At 67.9% G+C, this 16,752-nt stretch overlaps 2 protein-coding genes across 3 annotated transcripts; one reads left to right on the top strand and one right to left on the bottom strand.

The window, feature by feature from the left end:
• Positions 1-6,612: 6,612 nt before the first annotated feature.
• CUNH1orf174 (chromosome unknown C1orf174 homolog) lies at positions 6,613-9,728 on the top strand. The gene is given in 7 exon segments (XM_054691126.1): positions 6,613-6,684; positions 7,475-7,592; positions 8,113-8,133; positions 8,136-8,209; positions 8,467-8,782; positions 8,785-8,948; positions 9,258-9,728. Coding segments are annotated over 7 exon segments (876 nt in total). The 3' UTR covers positions 9,369-9,728.
• Positions 9,729-11,371: 1,643 nt separating this feature from the next.
• Positions 11,372-15,973, bottom strand: DFFB (DNA fragmentation factor subunit beta). 2 transcript variants are annotated; one of them, XM_037499200.2, is made up of 7 exons: positions 15,774-15,973; positions 15,380-15,518; positions 15,091-15,327; positions 14,374-14,453; positions 13,891-14,061; positions 13,698-13,798; positions 11,372-12,060 (listed from the first exon to the last, which is right to left on the bottom strand). In XM_037499200.2, exons 1-7 carry the CDS (start codon positions 15,894-15,896, stop codon positions 11,826-11,828), a joined length of 1,086 nt encoding a protein of 361 aa, XP_037355097.1. In that variant the 5' UTR covers positions 15,897-15,973; the 3' UTR covers positions 11,372-11,825. The 2 variants fall into 2 exon arrangements, with proteins under 2 accessions (XP_037355097.1, XP_037355098.1); XM_037499201.2 differs by having other exon boundaries at positions 15,091-15,279; positions 15,392-15,518; positions 15,774-15,972.
• Between the last annotated feature and the right edge of the window lie 779 nt (positions 15,974-16,752).

The raw sequence follows: 16,752 nt of genomic DNA, 5'->3' as shown, positions 1-16,752 counted from the left end.
GTCTCTCTGCCTGGGTGATCAAAGATTCAGGGTACAGACCCCAGCGTGAGGTTAGGGGTGCAAGAAACACCGAGACCGAGCATGGGGGGCTCTCTGGGGAGAACAGGGTTGAGTCAAAGGTAAGAGGAAGGAGAAGCGGGGAGAAAGGAAGAGAAGTCGGGTAGCTGGACTGGCCAGACACAGCCTCGGGGAGACAGACGGGCACAGGCCCCGGGAGTCAGACAGACACGCGGACACACGCCCGGGCCAAGTCGCCCCGAGCCACCTTTCCGCCGCGGGATCATGCTTTCTCGAAGAGTCCAGGGGAGCGCGGGCTCAGGAAAGGGGGGAGTTACACCTCCAGGTGGCGGCGGGCAGGGCAGGCAGGGAGAGCAGCCTGGCCCCCAGGGGAGGACCTCCCTCCTGGGGGCTCCCTGAAGACCCGGGAGGCACAGGGAGGGTCCCCCTGGTCAGCGGTCATTGCTTGAGGGAAAGGCAGACCCGGGGAGCAGCGGCAGAAGTGCCCAGGCGCCAGGGCCCCCCAGCAGGCTGCCTTGGGGGTCACAACAGAGGGGTGGTATCCCGGGGCAGGTGAGAGTCAGGCCGGGCTCTCCTGGTGACAACAGGGCAGGTGAGGCCCCGGGCCGAGCGCCCGCCCTGCTGGCAGCTGCTGTTCTCATGACACATTTATAATTCGTTGATTTTGTGCCAAGGCGCTGGGGACCAAGGAGCCCCGGACACGCGGTAAAGCAGGAACCGCTGCTCCCTCCAGCGGCCAGGAGACTCTGAGGGTCCTTAGAGAGGGGCCGCCTTCTCTGCCCCCGCCCGCCCGCAGCCCCTGGACTCCGGGCCGCAGGGCCAGGGTGGCGCAAACGCAGCCGACCGCATCTCCGGTCTCATCCTGCCCCCTGGTGTCAGGCCGAGACTCCCGGCTCCGCGAGGACCCAGCAAGGACTCGGCAACCCCACTCAAGGCACAGGGACCCCCACACACACACCATGTGGGGGTGAAGCAGGGCAGGTGCCCCAAATCCTGATGCCCCCACCTCCCTGCTATGGGCTCAAAGCAAGTCATGGCCCCTCTTGTGCCCCTCTTGTGCGGCAGGAGCCCCATCTGCTGGAGGCTGCAGGCATCAGGTGAGCTCCCAAAACCCAGAGCCCCCTGGGCTGCACCATCAGGGCTCAGACTGCATCGTGGCTACTCAGCAGGCAGCTGGGGCCTGCTCGGACATGGGTCCTGCCCCCCACCGCCACCCCCCTGCGCCGGCCGCTGGGCAGGCTGAGGGCCTCGTCCCTGCAGTCCCTGGTGCTGGCCCTCACGGGGCAGAGTGGTCCCCCCAGACACAGGCGCCTCTGGGAACAGGCTGCGGGGTGCCTGGGCCTCAGGGGCCTAGAAGAAGCGGGCAGTGCCCAGCTCAGCCTGTCTGCCTGAGGGAGCCCAACACTCGGTGCTCTGCCCGCTCCCTCGCCAGCTGCTGGCCCAGCAAACAGACATGGCCGGGTGCCCCTGCTCAGAGAACGGCGGCCCTGGCGCCCACGGGGATGGAGCTGCGGCTTCCGGAGGCTTCCGGCTGGCCAGAGTGCCCAGAGCTGTCCCCAGCCTGCCTGTGGGGTCGCCCCGGCAGGAAGGTCGTGCTGGCAGGCACGGCCACCCTCGCTTCGCGGGCCCTGCCTTTTCTCAGCGAGAGAGAAATGTTCTTTCGACTAATTTTTAATTCACTAACATTTTTTGCTTTTCTCGCTGCGCGGCTGCAGGCTGGGAGGTGCTGGTGCTGGGGTTCTGATATCGCGCTGCTCCAAAGGGGGCGTGAGAGGCCGGGGCGCCCCCCCACATGGCGGGGAACAGCCCCCCACTGTCCTGCAGTGACTGGAGTGCCCGGCCCGGCCCCCAGCCCCGTCCCTCGCAGGCCAGTGGGGGCCCCAGGCAGGCCCCCGCCCCGGGCCACACGGGGTCTGCCCCGCGCAGAGATGCTGGCCCCTCACAAGCCGACGCTGTCCCCCCGCTTGGCACCCAGCCTCGGGAAAGGCGTCTGTCGAGGTCAGCTGGCCCACGCGTGGGCGGGAGACCTTGGGGCGGTAGGCGTGTCCACGCGGGGGCAGCTGCCGCCTGAGCTTCCCAGCCCGGCCTTTCCAGCCGTCTGTGGAAACTGCCGCAGGAGGCGGTGCCGGCGCGGGAACAGCGGGGCGCTGCTGAGGCCTGTGGCCCAGCCCCAGGGACGCGCCCCTCCTGGCCTTCACCCCTGCCCGGTGGCCTTTACTGCGGACACTTTGAACATGGGTCAGGGGCACGGCACCACGCCTGGGGGCCGGCCAGGTGGGCAGAGTGGGCTGAGCTGCCGGATGGGGGTCTTCTGAGGGGGCCGGGCCAGCACATCAGAAGAGATATGGCTCCCTGACTTTGCAGGCTCCACCACCCCAGCTTCTGGTCCCCGCAGCCAGGGCGGGGGGAGGGGGGTGTGGGCGAAGGGCCGAGCAGCCCAGACAACGCTGCCAGCCTGTTCCCTCCTTCGTGTGCACATGGGGCGACCTGGCCCTGCCCCCAGGGAGCCTGGGTCACCTGCTGGGTCCCAGACTGTGCTGGGTGCCCAGGGAGGGCTGGCTCCAAGCGAAGGGGGCCGCCCAGGGGCTGCCTCCATGGTCATCAGTCAATCGCCTGCCCCGCCTCTGCGAATGCGCCCCAAGGAGACGCAGGCCCCAGGCTCAGGAGCGCCCTGGCAGAAGTCGCCTGTCTGGAAGAACGAGGCTCAGCCTCGGGCAGCTCCACACTCCCCCCAGCCTGCGGCCGCGGCTCCCCTGTGGCTGGCCCATCTGCCCTTCCCCAGAGGAGGCCCTGAGCGAAGACCACAGCTCTCCCCAGTGCCCGCCAGAGTCCCCAGGGCACCCAGACATGCGCTGGTCTCAGGGGTGAGGCTGTGCAGGCTGAGTCATAAGGTCGTGTGTGTGTGTGTGTGTGTGTGTGCACGCACGCGTGGGTGTGTGTAGTGTGTGAGGGATAGGTCTTTATCCTCCTCCCATACCTTGAGCACTCATTTCTTTTCAGTGCTGCATATTACTCCACCGTCCGGTTAGGCCCTTTTATCCACTTGCCTGCGATGGGCATCTTGGCAGCTCCCAGGCGCCGGGAATTGGGAACGAAGCTGCTCTTGACACACGAGCGCCAGGAAGAGTCGGCCTCAGATCAGCTCTGGGGATCGATGTGTGAGCACATGGGTGCCCCCAAAGCAGGGCCCCATCCCTAGCTGGAATCTGAAGCAAAACCCCTTTGGGTGACATTGGGGCAGAGCGAGGCAGGACCAGTGGAAGATTCCCGCCCACCTCCAGCAAGGGAGCACCCGCTGCTCTCCGCCTGGGCCTTCTTGCTTTCTCTCTCCCTTTAAAAAGCCCCCCTTGGGCCTCCCCTCAGGGCTCAGTGGTTGAGCGCTGGGCTGCGAAGCTGCCTGCAGCCTCTGCAGCACCAGTTCGATCCGCAGCCACCGGGTGAGGGTCCCCCATGGCGCACAGACCTCTCCTGCCGCCCGCTGCTCCCCTCAGCAGTGTCTTCGGTCCTTCTGCCTGCTCTGCTCCCCGCTCTGGCTCTGGTGAATCCTCTCACACTCCCGCGCTTCTGACTGTACCCAGTGCTTGTATGAATAAATAAATCTTTAAAAATAAATAAAATAAAAAGCCCCCTTTTCCTTTAACCCTGACGAGGGTCGAGCGTGGGGCCATCCCTAAGCCCCCAGGCCCCCATGTTCAGGCTGGGGTCCACCTGCTCGCGCTGGGCAGCACCTACTAGCCTCCCCTCGAGGTGGGCCTCCCGGCCATATTACACTCTCGGTCTTGATCCCAGAAGCCTGGGACAAACGCAAGCACCAGGACCGCAGGACAGCCACCACCGACAGTCACAGCCCGGCTGCTGTGGCAACAGGCCGCGGGGGACCAGTGTGGGGTGCTGCAGCCTGGAATTCGCAGGACCTGGGCACTGCCTGGGTGTGGGCAGGGATAGGGCAGCTGTCAAGAATGCCGGCCTGGGCAGAGGGGCTGCAGAGACCACACACATAGACAGGGGAGCAAGGAAAGGCCAAGGGCTCTCCTGGGGTGCTAAGCCCCGGGTGGCAGCAAGAGGCCGAGCCACCGCCGGCAGGCGCCGGCCACGCAGAGTACGTGAGTTGACACTGGCACAAATGGCTGGAGCCAGATGGACTCGTGGCAGTCGAGTTCCAATTAATGAGGACTCGGAGCTGGGAAGTTTCTGAAATAAAGCTACTGAACCCACCTTATTACGAAGCCAATTCCAGGGGCAATGGGACCACGTCAGTGTTTCATACAGCGTGACTTTGCTTCTACAGCCGGCAGCGAGTCCACCAGTTGCTTTTTCAAACGGTTCCCTGCCGGTCACACACGTGTCTTTTCCCTCCCGGTAGACCTTGTGGGTTGCGCGGGGAGACGCACAAACTGGGGTGGGAAGGAGGCTAGGACAGCCAGGCAGGTGCGTGTGCACTTGTGCGCACATGCATAAATGTGTGTGCGCGTGTATGTGCGTGCACTGTGTACCTGCATGCAATTGTGCATGTGTGATCCTGAGCATGTGTGTGCACGGTGTGTATATACATGTGAGGGGGTGCGTGTGTGTGCGTGTGCACACTAGCTCGGCCAAAAGCACAGCCTTCGCCGGGAAGCACTTTCCTCAGGACAGAAGCGTGCTGGGCACAGGAGCCAGGGGGACCGCAGAGCTCTCACTTTTGCGCACTCAAAAGAGGCATCGACTGTACTTTCAGGCTATGGGGGTGTCGCCGCACAGGAGCAGAGCACAGGGGCACTCTCTGAGGAGAATGTGGGCCACCTCCACCGGGGAAGGCTGCGGGGAGGCCCCCAGGCCCGTGAGGACAGGGTCAAGAGTCCACTTTTCAGCGGGCACGGTTGAGCTGGGAGACCTCATGCTGGTGGTGAGCGGCCTGATGTAAGGATGCGCACCTGTTAAAAAGCAGCTATGATGTTTAAACAAGGGGCTCCAAGCACACACACGGGCTGCACGGCGTCCACGCGAAGCAACTCCAGGTGCGGAGTCAGGCCGCTCCTGGACAGGTGGCCGGCGGCTGGGTCACAGAGGACAGCCCTGGGTCCTTAGGCCAATGTTCTTTCCTGAGGCTCCCGCCAGAGCCCTGGGAGTTGGCGCGCGCAATATTTAAGGTCAAGGCTGGACTGCACTGTGACTTTCTAAACTCTTAAAGCTGAAAAAGGGGGCACCTCCTTTCATGCACCTCCCGGAGCTGCCGAGGGTCAGCAGGGGGCGAGGAGCTTTGGAAAGGGGACCAGGCTGAGCCCCCGTGACCCCCGAGTATGAGCAAGCTGCTACCCAGCCAGGGTGGGGACTGATGAACAGGCTGACGTTTGTACTTGGGGTTGGTCCAGTCCTCCTCAGCTTCCTATCTGAGACGCCATCTTTAGCAGCGTACCTAGAGTGGTGGAGAGCTGGCGTGAGCTTGAGGGGAGCAGCTTCACCTCAGCACGAGGCCTGGTGGTAGTAGGACTCTAGGGTGGAACCAGGGGCACGCAGGCTCCCCACTATTATGACTGACGCTGTTGGATTAAAGGGGTTTGTAATTGCTCACCGGTGAGCATTTATTAGGCTAATAGTGAACCTGTTAGCAGAAGCATAGCCTGGTGGCCCATGTTAGAGTATTTAGTAGACGTTTCCATGTGCCATGGAATAAGTTTTTTAATTAAAACTGGAATGGTGGCTAATCTATTGCTAAGACTATCCAGCTTATTAATCAGTGTGAGTTTATTGTACTAATAGATATTCGTATACTTAATACTTCCTGAAATAATAGTAAGATGATAACAAAAATAATAGGAAAAACATAGACCAAGGGCGCTCACACATTCTCTCCCACCATTTGCACCCACCTTCAGGCTGCCCCACCCCTATACCCCCAAAGGAAGATGTATCTGGCCCTGCCACAGCCCAGAGCCACCGCCCTGATGCTGCCCTTCCTGCCTTCCTGCCACGCTCTCCTCCAGGGAGCACCCCGTAGGAGGAACAGTGAGGAGCAACCCTGCGCCAGCAGGTGGTAATGGTGGACCTTTCCAGACTCTGCCCCTCAGCAGGGGCTGATGGAGAAGGGCTGGGGCTTTGGCAGTTAGATCAGGGGTATCTGTGGAGAAGCCACCATCTTGCCACCCACAACTTCAGCTTGCACCTCAGTCTCTGCTCAGCGGACACTCTCTGGTAGTACAGCCAGCTTCGGGCCATGCGCTGGCCTGTGAGTCCTCTCCCTGTCTCCCCCTCCCCGTCCCCGTCCCGCTGGCACCTCTCCTGTTTCTGTCTGTGTAAAGAAATCCTGTGACTGTTGTTTCTGCCCATGTGTCTGATTTGGGTTGTGTCTGCGTAAGTATGTGGGTGTGCGCCCACCAGCTGGACCAACCTGGAGGCCCCCAGTTTGATGTTTCAGTTTGGTGCCAAAAAAAGAGAAGTAAAATTACACCCAACGTGCAACGCAAACCTTCATCTTCCCATCACACGTCTGAGCCCAACATTTCCACGGGCACCATCTGTACCCATTTCTGCATCCTCCAGAGCCCCAACAGCACCACAAACAGGAAGCCCAGGGGCACAAACAGCCCCCTTAGCTTTTCTTGTGACTTAACCCCCATGGGGGCCCGCGTGCTCGGGCAGCTGTGCTCCTCGCTGCTCCCCCTGGACGGGTTCTCCCCTCCGGGCCTGGTGAGGCGCCTGCACCCACCGCGAAGTGGCCAGGCTGTGGTTCGCCTGCGCTGGCGAGCAGCTGCCAAGCTGCCCGCACAAAGGGGAAATTAAATGTAGGCTCAGATTTTAAAAAAAAATATTTTTTCACAAAAATTAAAATTGTGAAAATCAAAAATTAAAAGCCAAACTCGAAACCAAGTTTGTTTCTCCTCCGCTGCACGGACTCAGTCAAATTCCCAGCGCGGGGAGCGACGCGGGCTGACACCGCCCGGCACCTCGGGCTCCGGGGGAGGAGGCCGACGCAAGGGCCCCCTAAACCTCCCTGGCGCCCGCGGAGGTCTCCCCTTCCCTCTCGACTAGGGGCTCCCGGCGGGAGGGGCTCCTCCTCGGCACCCCCGGCGGTGCGCACTTCAGGGCCCGAGACGCGGCCCGGCCTTCAGCGGGCGGGGGCGGCGAGGCAACCGGGGGCCCCGCCGGGAGACCCCGCGTTGGCCGGGGCTGCGCGGCCTCTCCCGCCGCGGCTCGGAGCGGCCCCAGCGCCGCCCAAGGCTCCTCCCCGCGGCCCGCACCCCGGGCCTCAGGCCTTGTGTGGCCGCCGCCTCCGGGACGAGCGCCAGCCCCAGGCGACCTCCCGCCAAGCCCCACGGACAGGGCGGCCCGCGAAGCGCCCGCACGGCCCCGGCCGCCGGCCCGCTCCAAGATGGCGCCCCGCACGGCCCGGGCCGCCCGCGCGCCGCGCCCGCAGAGCCGCTCTGTTGGGTCACGTGAGGGCCGCGCGCGGCGATTGGCCGCCCGCTGGTGACGTCAGACGCCCGCGCGGCGGCCTCGGCCCGGCTCGCGGCGGTGCGGGCGCGCGTCCGGCCTGGCGCGGGGCCTCGGCGGCGGCGCGGGCGGCGGCGCCGCTCACACCCATGAGGAGCCGCAAGGTGAGCGCCGGGGCCGGGGCCGCCCGCGAGGTGGGCTCGCGCCGCGGGGCGGGGAGCGGACGGGCCGCGTCGGGCCGAGGGCGGCCGCCGCCCGGGCCTCCGCGCTGGGATGGGGCCGCGGGCCCCGCCCCGCACCCCGACCCCGCCCCGCCCGTGCCCCCCGCCCCGCGACCCCGCCCCCCGCCCCCCGCCCCACCCGTGCCCCCCGCCCCACCCGTGCCCCCGCCCCGGCGGACCCCGCCCCGGCCCCGGCCCTCCAGCCCTCAGCTCCGCCCGCGACCCCGGCTCGCCCCGCGCGGGGAGAGGGTCGGGCTGCGGGGCGCGGCGGGGCGGGGCGGGCGCGGCGGGGCGGGGCGGGCGCGGCGGGCCCCCTGCCCCGGGCCCTGACACCCCGACACCCGGGGCGGCGGGGCCCCTCGGGAGTCGGCGAAGCGCGCGGCGCGCGTGGGGGCCCCGCACCCCGGGGTGGCGGAGGGCCGGGCGGCCGGGGCGGGGTCTCACCGCGCGCCCCAGCTCGCAGGTGCCGTGCGCTCCTCGGCGCGGCCCGCAGCTGCTCCGCCAGGTTGGCCTCCGCCCCGGACGTCGCGGCCGCCGCGCCCGCCAGGCCCGCTTGCCAGGTGAGGGGACGGGGGTGTGGGGTGGCGGGACTCGCTCACCCCGCGACGGCTGGGCCGGGCTGGGCTCTGCTCCCCGCGCTGCGCGGGTGCCCTCCCTGGGCCGCGTATCGCGGGGGCACGCGAGCGGCGGGGGGACTGGAGGCAGTGGGTGCCCTCCGCCCCCGGCAGGCAACGCAGCGCCCAGGGGCGGGGTGGCCTCTGGCTGCTCTCCTGGCCCTGGAGCCGGCTGGCTCTTCCTCATGGCCCCCTCCCCGCAGCCCTCTTCCTCACACAGAGCTGCCGACCGGCGGGCCTCCAAGAAGTTCAAGTGCGACAGAGGCCACCTGGCCAGATCGGAGTTACCGGAGCCGGTGCCTAAGGGTGCTGGTGCTGCTCTGCCTGAAGTGTCCCCAGACGCCCCTTGTAAGAATGAGCCCCTGGAGCTTGCAGAAGACAGGGCACTGCCCCCCCAAATGGAGCCGACCCCTCCGCACAGCAGGAGGCCAGTGGCCTTCCCCTGGGCAGCAGCCGAGCCAGCAGCGAGGCCAGCGCCACAGGGACTGAGGACGGCCCAGCCCCGCCCGCGACCGATGCCGAGTCCGGAGAGGTCGAGAGCGGCTGCCTCTCCAGGGACGACCCGGTGCCGGAGGCCCCACCCCAGGGGTCCCCGCTGCAGATGGACAACAGCGTCTTTCTGGACGACGACAGCAATCAGCCCATGCCCGTGAGCCGCTTCTTCGGAAACGTGGAGCTCATGCAGGTAGGCGGTGCTGTCGGGGCTTCCGCCTCACTCCAGCGGGTCCCCCAGCTCACGGAGCTCAAGCCTCCACCCAAGGGCGAGTGCACTGGTGCATGCAGGGCCCCGCAGGAGAGGGAGGCCTCTGCCGATGTGGGGCACCCAGCTGGGGGTCAGGCCAGAGCGAGGCTTTCCTTGTGGACGCCCCTTTCCTTGTTGACCCACCGTCTGCTCCTTCTCACTCGTGAGCCCGATGGGGACGAGCGCACAGGTGTTGGGGCCCGACCTGGGCGGCGGGGCAGGGCTGGCTGTGAGCGGGCGCCTTCTCCCCAGGACCTGCCACCGGCCGCCTCTTCATGCCCCTCCATGAGCAGGCGCGAGTTCAGGAAAATGCACTTCAGAGCCAAGGACGACGACGAGGACGAGGACGGCGCCGAGGTGTGAGGTGTGGCGGCAGGGACAGGACTGTGGGGCCTGAACCCCAGATGGCGTGTCCCCGCTCAGGCCGCGCCGGCCGTGGAAGCCGGGGTGCAGACAGGGCAGCGCGACGGCTCGGCCGCAGTGGCGGGGTCACGAGGCCTCGGAAGGAAACTAGAGCGGTCTGGTTTTGACGGCGGCAGGTTTAGTTTCCATTATCAAAACTTGATCATTCTTGTGATTAATTCGATGCCAGTTCTTAAAGAACTCACTTTTATTTCTGTACCTGAAGCTAATGTTTACCTTGGAAACTTTGCAAAGTACAGACGAGAAAGAAATAAAATATATTTTAAAAATGTTTTCTAAGAAGTCTCCTGTCCTGAACCGTTCCTTCCTAAAGGGGAGAGCGCGGCCCGCCTGTGGGGCCGGGTCTGCCTTTGCAGCCACGGGGCAACCAGAGAGGCACGGTGAGCAGAGCGCGGGACGCCCTGTGGCTCCCAGGGAGGTGTTACCCCACGAGCTGCTCTCCAGGGACTAGCCCTTTCAGCCCCCCACGTACACAGGAGCATCTGGGGGTGCACTTGTGCCTGTGGAGTGGGGTGCTCACCTCCAGGTCCACAGTCACACCTGGCAGCCCCCTGATACCTGTTCAGTCTTCCCAGAAGTAGGCCCCGAAGTCTCAGTCCCTGGCTCCTCTGCAGCGGCAGCTGGAGGGAGTGGGGCTGAATTCCCAGGACTCCTCACGCCCATCCCGAGGGGCTGCCACAGTGAAAGACGCCCCTGGTGTGTCCTCAGTGCTTGCCACGGTGACAGGAGCCGGTGTCAGGGATGGCAGAGACCAGGTACGCACATCTCCAGAGGAGCGTCCCGGAGGGGCCTGCCCCAGGGGCGGCGGGAGAGCTGTGGGGAGCAGGAAGGGGGCCGCTTAACGGGCCGGCAGCGCCTCAGCCACAGGCGTGTCTCAGGAGGCAGAGACGCGTGTCACAGAGCAGGTAATTTGGGGGCACCATGCGGTGAGGTGCCCAAGAGAGGTTTTGGGTCTGGCCCCTGGACAGTGAGTTCCCAGCAGCCACCCTGCCGGCAGCTGACCCTGCCTAAGTGGCCTTGGGCCTAGGGACCCGGCTGATCTGTTGGAGCGTGCTTGTGGAGGCTGGGGCGGGCCAGCGGCCCACTGCCAGGTGAGGTGACTAGGCAACTACTACGCGTCCTGCACCCAATTGGGAGGGGGCACCTGGGGCCAGGCTCTGCAGGAAGCGCCCAGGGGAGTGGTGCGGGGCCTCCTGTGAGTTCCAGCCCCCACACCCCAGAGCTGGGCCTGCTGGGCACTGTCCAGTGTGAGACGTGCAGGCCCCACCCCACTTTCTCCGGGCCCCTCGTGCAGGCCCCTTGCAACTCGGCTGGGAACGAGATTTTTGGCTTCTGGCCTCTTGGAGAAGTGAAGCCAGAAGAAATCAGGTGGGGGGAAGGTGGGCAGGAGCTGAGAGCCCTGCAGGCAGCGGCCACAGAGAAGGACCAGTGCCGTGTGCACAGAAGCCCATCCGCCCCCCGTGGAGCGGGAGGGTCCCTCACCATCCCTGGGACCGAACAACCTTTCTTACTCCACACATGGAGTGGGCCGAGCTCCAGAGTTCCTGGGCCTGTGTGGGAGCCGCTGAGAGGAAGCAGGCGCCCTGACAGCTGCGTCCACACCCCCTCTGGCCTAGCAGACGCCACACACCTGAGCCCCGACGGCGGGCTTCCCTGAGTGCAGGGGTCCCGAGAGGTGCTTCTGTAGTCGGGGAGCAAATGGGGCCACTGGGGTCAATTTTTTTCAAATCATGGATCTTTATTTTCATCCCTATTTCAGCTATTCGCATAAAGCGCCAACTTTCCTGAATTTTTCAAAAATATTTTGTTATTTCATACATATGTATAAAAATGCAAACGTTACAAAACGTCCAACTTTCAAAAGTGAATTTTTTTTTTTACATTTTAAAAGGACACGTTTATCCAGAAAGGGAGGAAGAGGCACCTGCACAGCGACCGGGTGGGGGGTGTGAGGGCTCCTCAAAGTGAATTTTTAGAAAGTATAAAATATGCCCCTTTTTCAGAAACTTCAAGTATTATCAACACATGATTCCAAACAGCCCCCGGTGGGCCTGCCCCTCCGCCGCTGTCCCGTGCGTTCTGGGGTACAAAGCAACCCCTGAGGGTCACAGCACAGCTGAGCATTCAGGAGCCTGCAGAGGTGGGCGGAGGCCCCCCCCATCCCAGGGCAGATTCGGGACACTCGGCTCTGCCCAGCGCAGCGGGTGCAGAGAGCTGCTGCGGGTGGTGAGCGGCCCCTGCTCGGAGGGGCACCCCGCTCCCCGGGACACGGGCCCCTGCAGCATAAAAGCAGGTTCAGAAATGCCCTACGTCACCTTTGCAGAAAGACGTAAGTTTTTTTTGGAAACTACCGGCGGTGGGACCCTGAAGCGGCCCCTGCCGGCCCCCGCCACGCGGTCAGCGGTGCTGGGGAGCCGGCCGCTTCCTCCTGCGCGCCCCCTGGGGCCTGTAGACCCTGGCGGGGTCGCAGCTGAGGCCATGGGTGGTCTTCTTGTGGCAGGCGATGTGGACCAGCTTCAGGTTCTCGCAGGTGAAAAGCAGGCCGTAGAAATACTCCCAGTCGACCTCCCTCCCGTTCTGGTCCCTGACGGCCGCGGCCAGGGCAGGCACGACCGTCCGCTTCTTTTCTATTCTGCAAAGCAAGGTCAGGGCCAGTCACCGCCGCCAGCTCCCCGCTCGTCCCGCTCGGCCTCAGCCAGCTGAGCCAGTCCCAACCGGGTGGCCAGAGGCGAAGGAGGAGCACGTCCCCTGCGGACGGGGCTGGCGGGAGGTGGGCACCCAGGGGCCCCACGGGCATGGTCCAGCGGGTGGCCCCGGCAGGGCTGGCACTGGAGCAGCACTGGTGGGCGCTGGAGATGCCCCCAGAGTCTCGGTGTCCCGCCCAGTGAGGCCACACCTGCCAGGTCTCACCTTTAAAATTTTCTAATACTGAAGAACACACAAGAAAGAGTTGGCGTCAGCCCCGTTCCCAGCACAATCGCTCCCACGGCTGATGGGACCCTGTGCCCGAGGCCGCGCCCTCCCGCCTGACCGCGTGTGGCGCGCATGGGCGTGTCTGCAAGAGCTGGCCCGGCCCCGTGTGAGCGTGTCGCGTTTACACGCTCCCAACGCCGGAGCTGCGAGTCTGAGCGAGAAGGGGTGAGAAGTCCCCCGAGGCGGCTGTGCCCAGGTGGGGGGAGGCGCCCTCACTGGGGGCTGAGCGAAGGGCACCTGAAGGAGACGCGCTGTGCTCAAGAAGGGGTTCCGGGTGGCAGACAAGGCGTGGCCAGACGGGGCTCCCGGGACGCTCAGGCCGGGGAGGGGGCCCGAGCCACAGGGAAGGAATGGGGCCTCGACTGTCACGTCTTCACGATCTTCAAACCCTGGTCTCTGGCCCAGCTCTGGCACAGGCACGCCCTCCCAGGGGGCAGGGGCCGGGAGCCGCGCCGTCCACTGGCGCGACTCTGCGGGGCCCTGGGTGGAGACGGGCCCCCCGGCCCCCCCAGCCTGTGCCCTCTCCACCTGCCGTCCCCCTGCGTCCATCTCTCATCCTTTCAGACATCGGGACACCGAGCCGCCGCTTCCGAGGCCCCTGAGCCTCCCCGCAGACTAACAGAACCCAGGAGGGCCGTGGGTCCCTCCGATCGGCAGCCACGCTGGCCAGAGGTGTGACCCTGGGCCCGCTACCTGTGGGTGGTGTGGGGGCACAGTCTGGGGCTGGCGGGGCCTCCAGGGGGGCAGCGCGGGACCTGAGCTCAACTGTAGACCGGCTGGGCACAGAGACCCCATGGTGGGGACCCCGCATCTTGTGCCGGGGTGATGTGCTATGAGAATACGTGGCTGAGGAACACAGTGGGCAGCAGGAGCGCCCGAGGCTGCCACCTTCTCAAGCAGGAGCGGGGACGAGATAAGCGTTTCCTTATGCTCAAGGGAGAGCTGTAGCTTAAGGGAACTTTCTGCTCTTTCGTCCAGAACAGACCGTCCTACAGTCCACCTGGGACAAGACCCACCGGCCGAGACTTGTGCCTGTCGAGGCAGGGGATGCCCCGTGACCTCCCTGTCCCTGCCCGTGAGCGCCCCAATTTGCCCGCAGGTGAGGGGGACACTGTTGGGCGGGGGCTGGGCCAGCTCCTGCAGAGCCGCCGCCCCCGGTCGGGGAGGAAGTCACTGTGCCCATGAACCTCTGGCTCCATCACCCACATGCTGGGCCTTAGAAGCCCACGGCCACTGGGGGGACAAGCCGACAGCACCCCGGGGCACGGACCCAGCTCCCGGTCATGTGACACTCACACGTGGTCCAGGTTCCAGGTGCTGAAGAGGACGCGGCTCTCGCGGTTGCCGTAGGGGTTGATGGAGTGTCTGGACGCGCAGCCGTCCGCGTCAAAGGGGCCCTGGGCGAGAGCACACGTGGGCCGGGTGGGTCTGCAGCACGGGCACCGCCCGGCCCCACCGCCACAGGCGCCTGGTCCACGGGGCGACTCACCTGGCAGGAGAACCAGCCCTCGGGCGTGCAGAGCCGGCCGCCCGCCTCCGCGCTCCTGTCGAAGTAGCTGCCGTTGTACTGCGCGGCCCGCAGTTTCTGGGCCATGGCGTCCACGACCCGCTGGTAGGCCTCCCGCGCCCGCACCCCCTCCACGGAGGCGTGCGCGCTCACCTGCAGCAGCCAGGAGCAGGGTGAGGGCTCCGGCCCGCGCAGGTCCTGCCCCGGGACCCTGCCTCCCGGGCCCACCCCTCATGTCCCAGTACGGGCCTGTGTGAGGCGCCCGAGCGCAGCCCCGAAGTGCCTCTGGGCCGGAAGCTGGGACGCAGTGAGGGTTGTCCCGGCACCCATCCCCCGGGCTCCCACACCACCCCCTTCCCGTCCCCTGGGGGCTCCCGCTGCAGCAGGGACACACCGGGAGGCCAGGGCCAGGGCGGGACGGCCAGGACCTCGCTCTGGGCCCAGCGCCGCGCGGCCGGAACCCACCTCCCTCAGGTAGCTGCGGATGCGGCTCTCGCAGCTGTACCTCAGGTAGCTGCACTTGCTCCTGAAACGGGCCTCCAAGCCTGCCAGGGAGAAGGGAGGGTGGCGGGGCCCGCAGGGCAGCTGGCGGCCGCTCCCTCTAGCAAGTTCCGGTAGCGCCCCTGGGTGTGTTTGCTGGCAAGGTCCTCTGGGCCCCCAGCGTGGAGTGTCCCAGAGGCCAGCAAGGGGCTTCTGCAGCAGCTCCTCGCGCCTCCTTTCCCGCCAGGCTGTCCCCCGTTCCACGAGGCCGACGGCCGCCCTCAGGTGGCGATGACCGCGCCTGGTGGTGGCTGAGCCCCGGGGACTCCGCGCCGCGTGAACCGGCCAGGCCCAGGGGACGCACTGCCCGCGCCACGGCTCGGAGCCCGGGCGGCACAAGTGGGGGCCGGCGTCCCCGGGGTGGTCACTCAGGCTGGGACACCCGGGCGCCCTCCCCCGCGGGGGGCAGGCGGTGACCCGAGGCCAGGGCGGGGTGCGGGCGCCGCGTGGGGACAGGGCTGCAGACGGGGGCGCGGGCTCGCGCGGGCGGGACGCTGACCCGCGAGCTGGCGCTGACCCCGCTGAGGGCGACCCCGGCTCGCCGCGTTCGCGCCGCGCGGGCCGACCGGGGCCCGGCCGGGCCGGGCCGGGCCGAGACCAGGCCGGGCCCGCCACGCGTGGGGGAGCCCCGTCCCCAGGCACCTTCAAACCAGGCGGGGTCCTGGGCGCGGGTCTCGGCGGCGATGTTCCCGCTGGCGCTCAGCAGCAGGTCGGCCAGGAGCTTGCGCCGCAGCGGGGCGCGCTCGTCCGCCAGCAGCTGCCGCGCGGCCCGGACCAGCCCCGCGTGCGGCCGGTGGAAGGCGCCGAGCAGGCGGCGGATGTCGCTCGCGTCTGCGGGGCGGAGAGGCCGTCGGCGGGCGCCGGGTCCCCGCCAGGCCCAGGGGTGACCCCCGCCCCCCCGCGCCCCCCGCGCCCCCCGCCCCCCGCCGGGCGGGCCACTCACAGCCCTGCCAGGTCTGGCCCTCGGCGAGCAGCAGCAGCTCCGCGTGGGCGGGCGCGGCCCGGAAGCCGTCGGGGGTCAGCTCCGCGCCGTCCTCGCTGCGGCACAGGCGGGCGCCGCGCTCGGGGAGCTGCGGGCGGGAGGGCGGGCGTCGCGCCGGGCCGCGGGGGGGGGGCGCGGGGGGCCGGGCCGCGGGGGGGGGAGGGGCGGGCGCGGGGGGGCCGGGCCGCGGGGGGCCCAATCGGACGCGGGAGAGCCCCGGGAACGCGCGCCGGGGCGGGTGCGCGGCGGCCGGGCGCCCCGCGGGAACGAAGCCCGCGCCCCCCGCCCGGCGCCCCCCGCCCGCGCCCCCCGCCCGGCGCCCCCGCCCGGCGCCCCCGCGCACCTGCAGCAGGCGGCAGCCCTTCCGCAGCACCTCCGCGGGGCTCCGGCCCGCCACCCCGAACTTCTGGGTCCCGAGCAGGGCCCGCAGCTTGAAGGTCCTGAGCTTCCGGGGCGCAGCGCGCATCCTGGGGGGTCCGCGAGTGCGCACGGTGGGCTCCGCCCACGGGACCGGGCCCAGGCCCGAAACTGCACCGCCCAGAGGGCCCGGGACGCGGGCCCGCGCGGAACCCCCTTCCTCGGTAGACCGGGGCAGCGGGGCGCGGCCAGCGCGCGGCTCCGCCCTCTGAACTACATTACCCAGAAGCCCGGGCAGCGGCGCGCCGGCTGCGCAGGCGCAGGGGCGGCGCGCAGGCGCGGAGGGCCGGGCCGCCTGGCCTGGTTGTCATGAGAGCGGCGGCCGCGGCGCGGCTGAGGGGCGCGGGCGGCCCGGGCGGCTCCTCGGCTGCCTCCGCCGCTGCGGCTCGGGGGTGCGGGGACGACGCCGCCTGAGCTCCGCCGGGGCGCGCCGAGGCCGGGCTGCCCGCGCGGGGGGGCCGGGCCGGCGGGCCGCCGTCCAGCAGGTACCGCGGCCGCGTTCCGAGCCGGGCGCCGCGGAAGGGCCGGGGCGCTCCCCCGACCCGGCTCCCCAGACCCGGCCCGGCCGAGGGGGCCCGCGGCGTCGGGCTGGGGCCGCGCGGGGCGGGCGGGGCCCCGGCACAGCCGCGCTGCTGGGGTGCGGCTCCGCGCGGCGGGGGGGCCGGGGCCCCGGCCGGGCTGTGCCCCCGCGCTCCCGGGCCGGCGCCGCGGGAACTGGCGCCCCTGCCCCGGCGGCCCCAGGACCCGAGCCCGCGGCGCCGGGGCTTCCCCAGGTGAGCGCCGGGGGCGCAGGACGGGCCGCCGGGCCCGCGCGCGTCCCGGGGCGCTGCAGGCGCGAGGGAGCGTGTCCCAGCCCCGCGCCCCGGGCCGCGCCCCCCGCGCCAGGCGTTCTCCTGCCCGGCGGG

The sequence above is a fragment of the Talpa occidentalis genome, unplaced genomic scaffold, assembly GCF_014898055.3.
Source record: "Talpa occidentalis isolate TD23 unplaced genomic scaffold, MPIMG_talOcc4v2.1 talOcc4.9, whole genome shotgun sequence".
Lineage (NCBI taxonomy): Eukaryota > Metazoa > Chordata > Mammalia > Eulipotyphla > Talpidae > Talpa > Talpa occidentalis.
Note: the sequence above shows the minus strand (reverse complement) of the source record. Positions and strands in the feature narration are given on the sequence as shown.

Coding starts and splice junctions, on each gene's coding strand:
- DFFB (XM_037499200.2), bottom strand. CDS start 15,896: ATGCGCGCTGCGCCCCGGAAGCTCAGGACCTTCAAGCTGCGGGCCCTG. Junction 15,519..15,773: donor AGGGCTGCCGCCTGCTGCAG/GTGCGCGGGGGC, acceptor TCCCGCCCGCAG/CTCCCCGAGCGCGGCGCCCG. Junction 14,454..15,090: donor GGACCCCGCCTGGTTTGAAG/GTGCCTGGGGAC, acceptor TCTCCCTGGCAG/GCTTGGAGGCCCGTTTCAGG.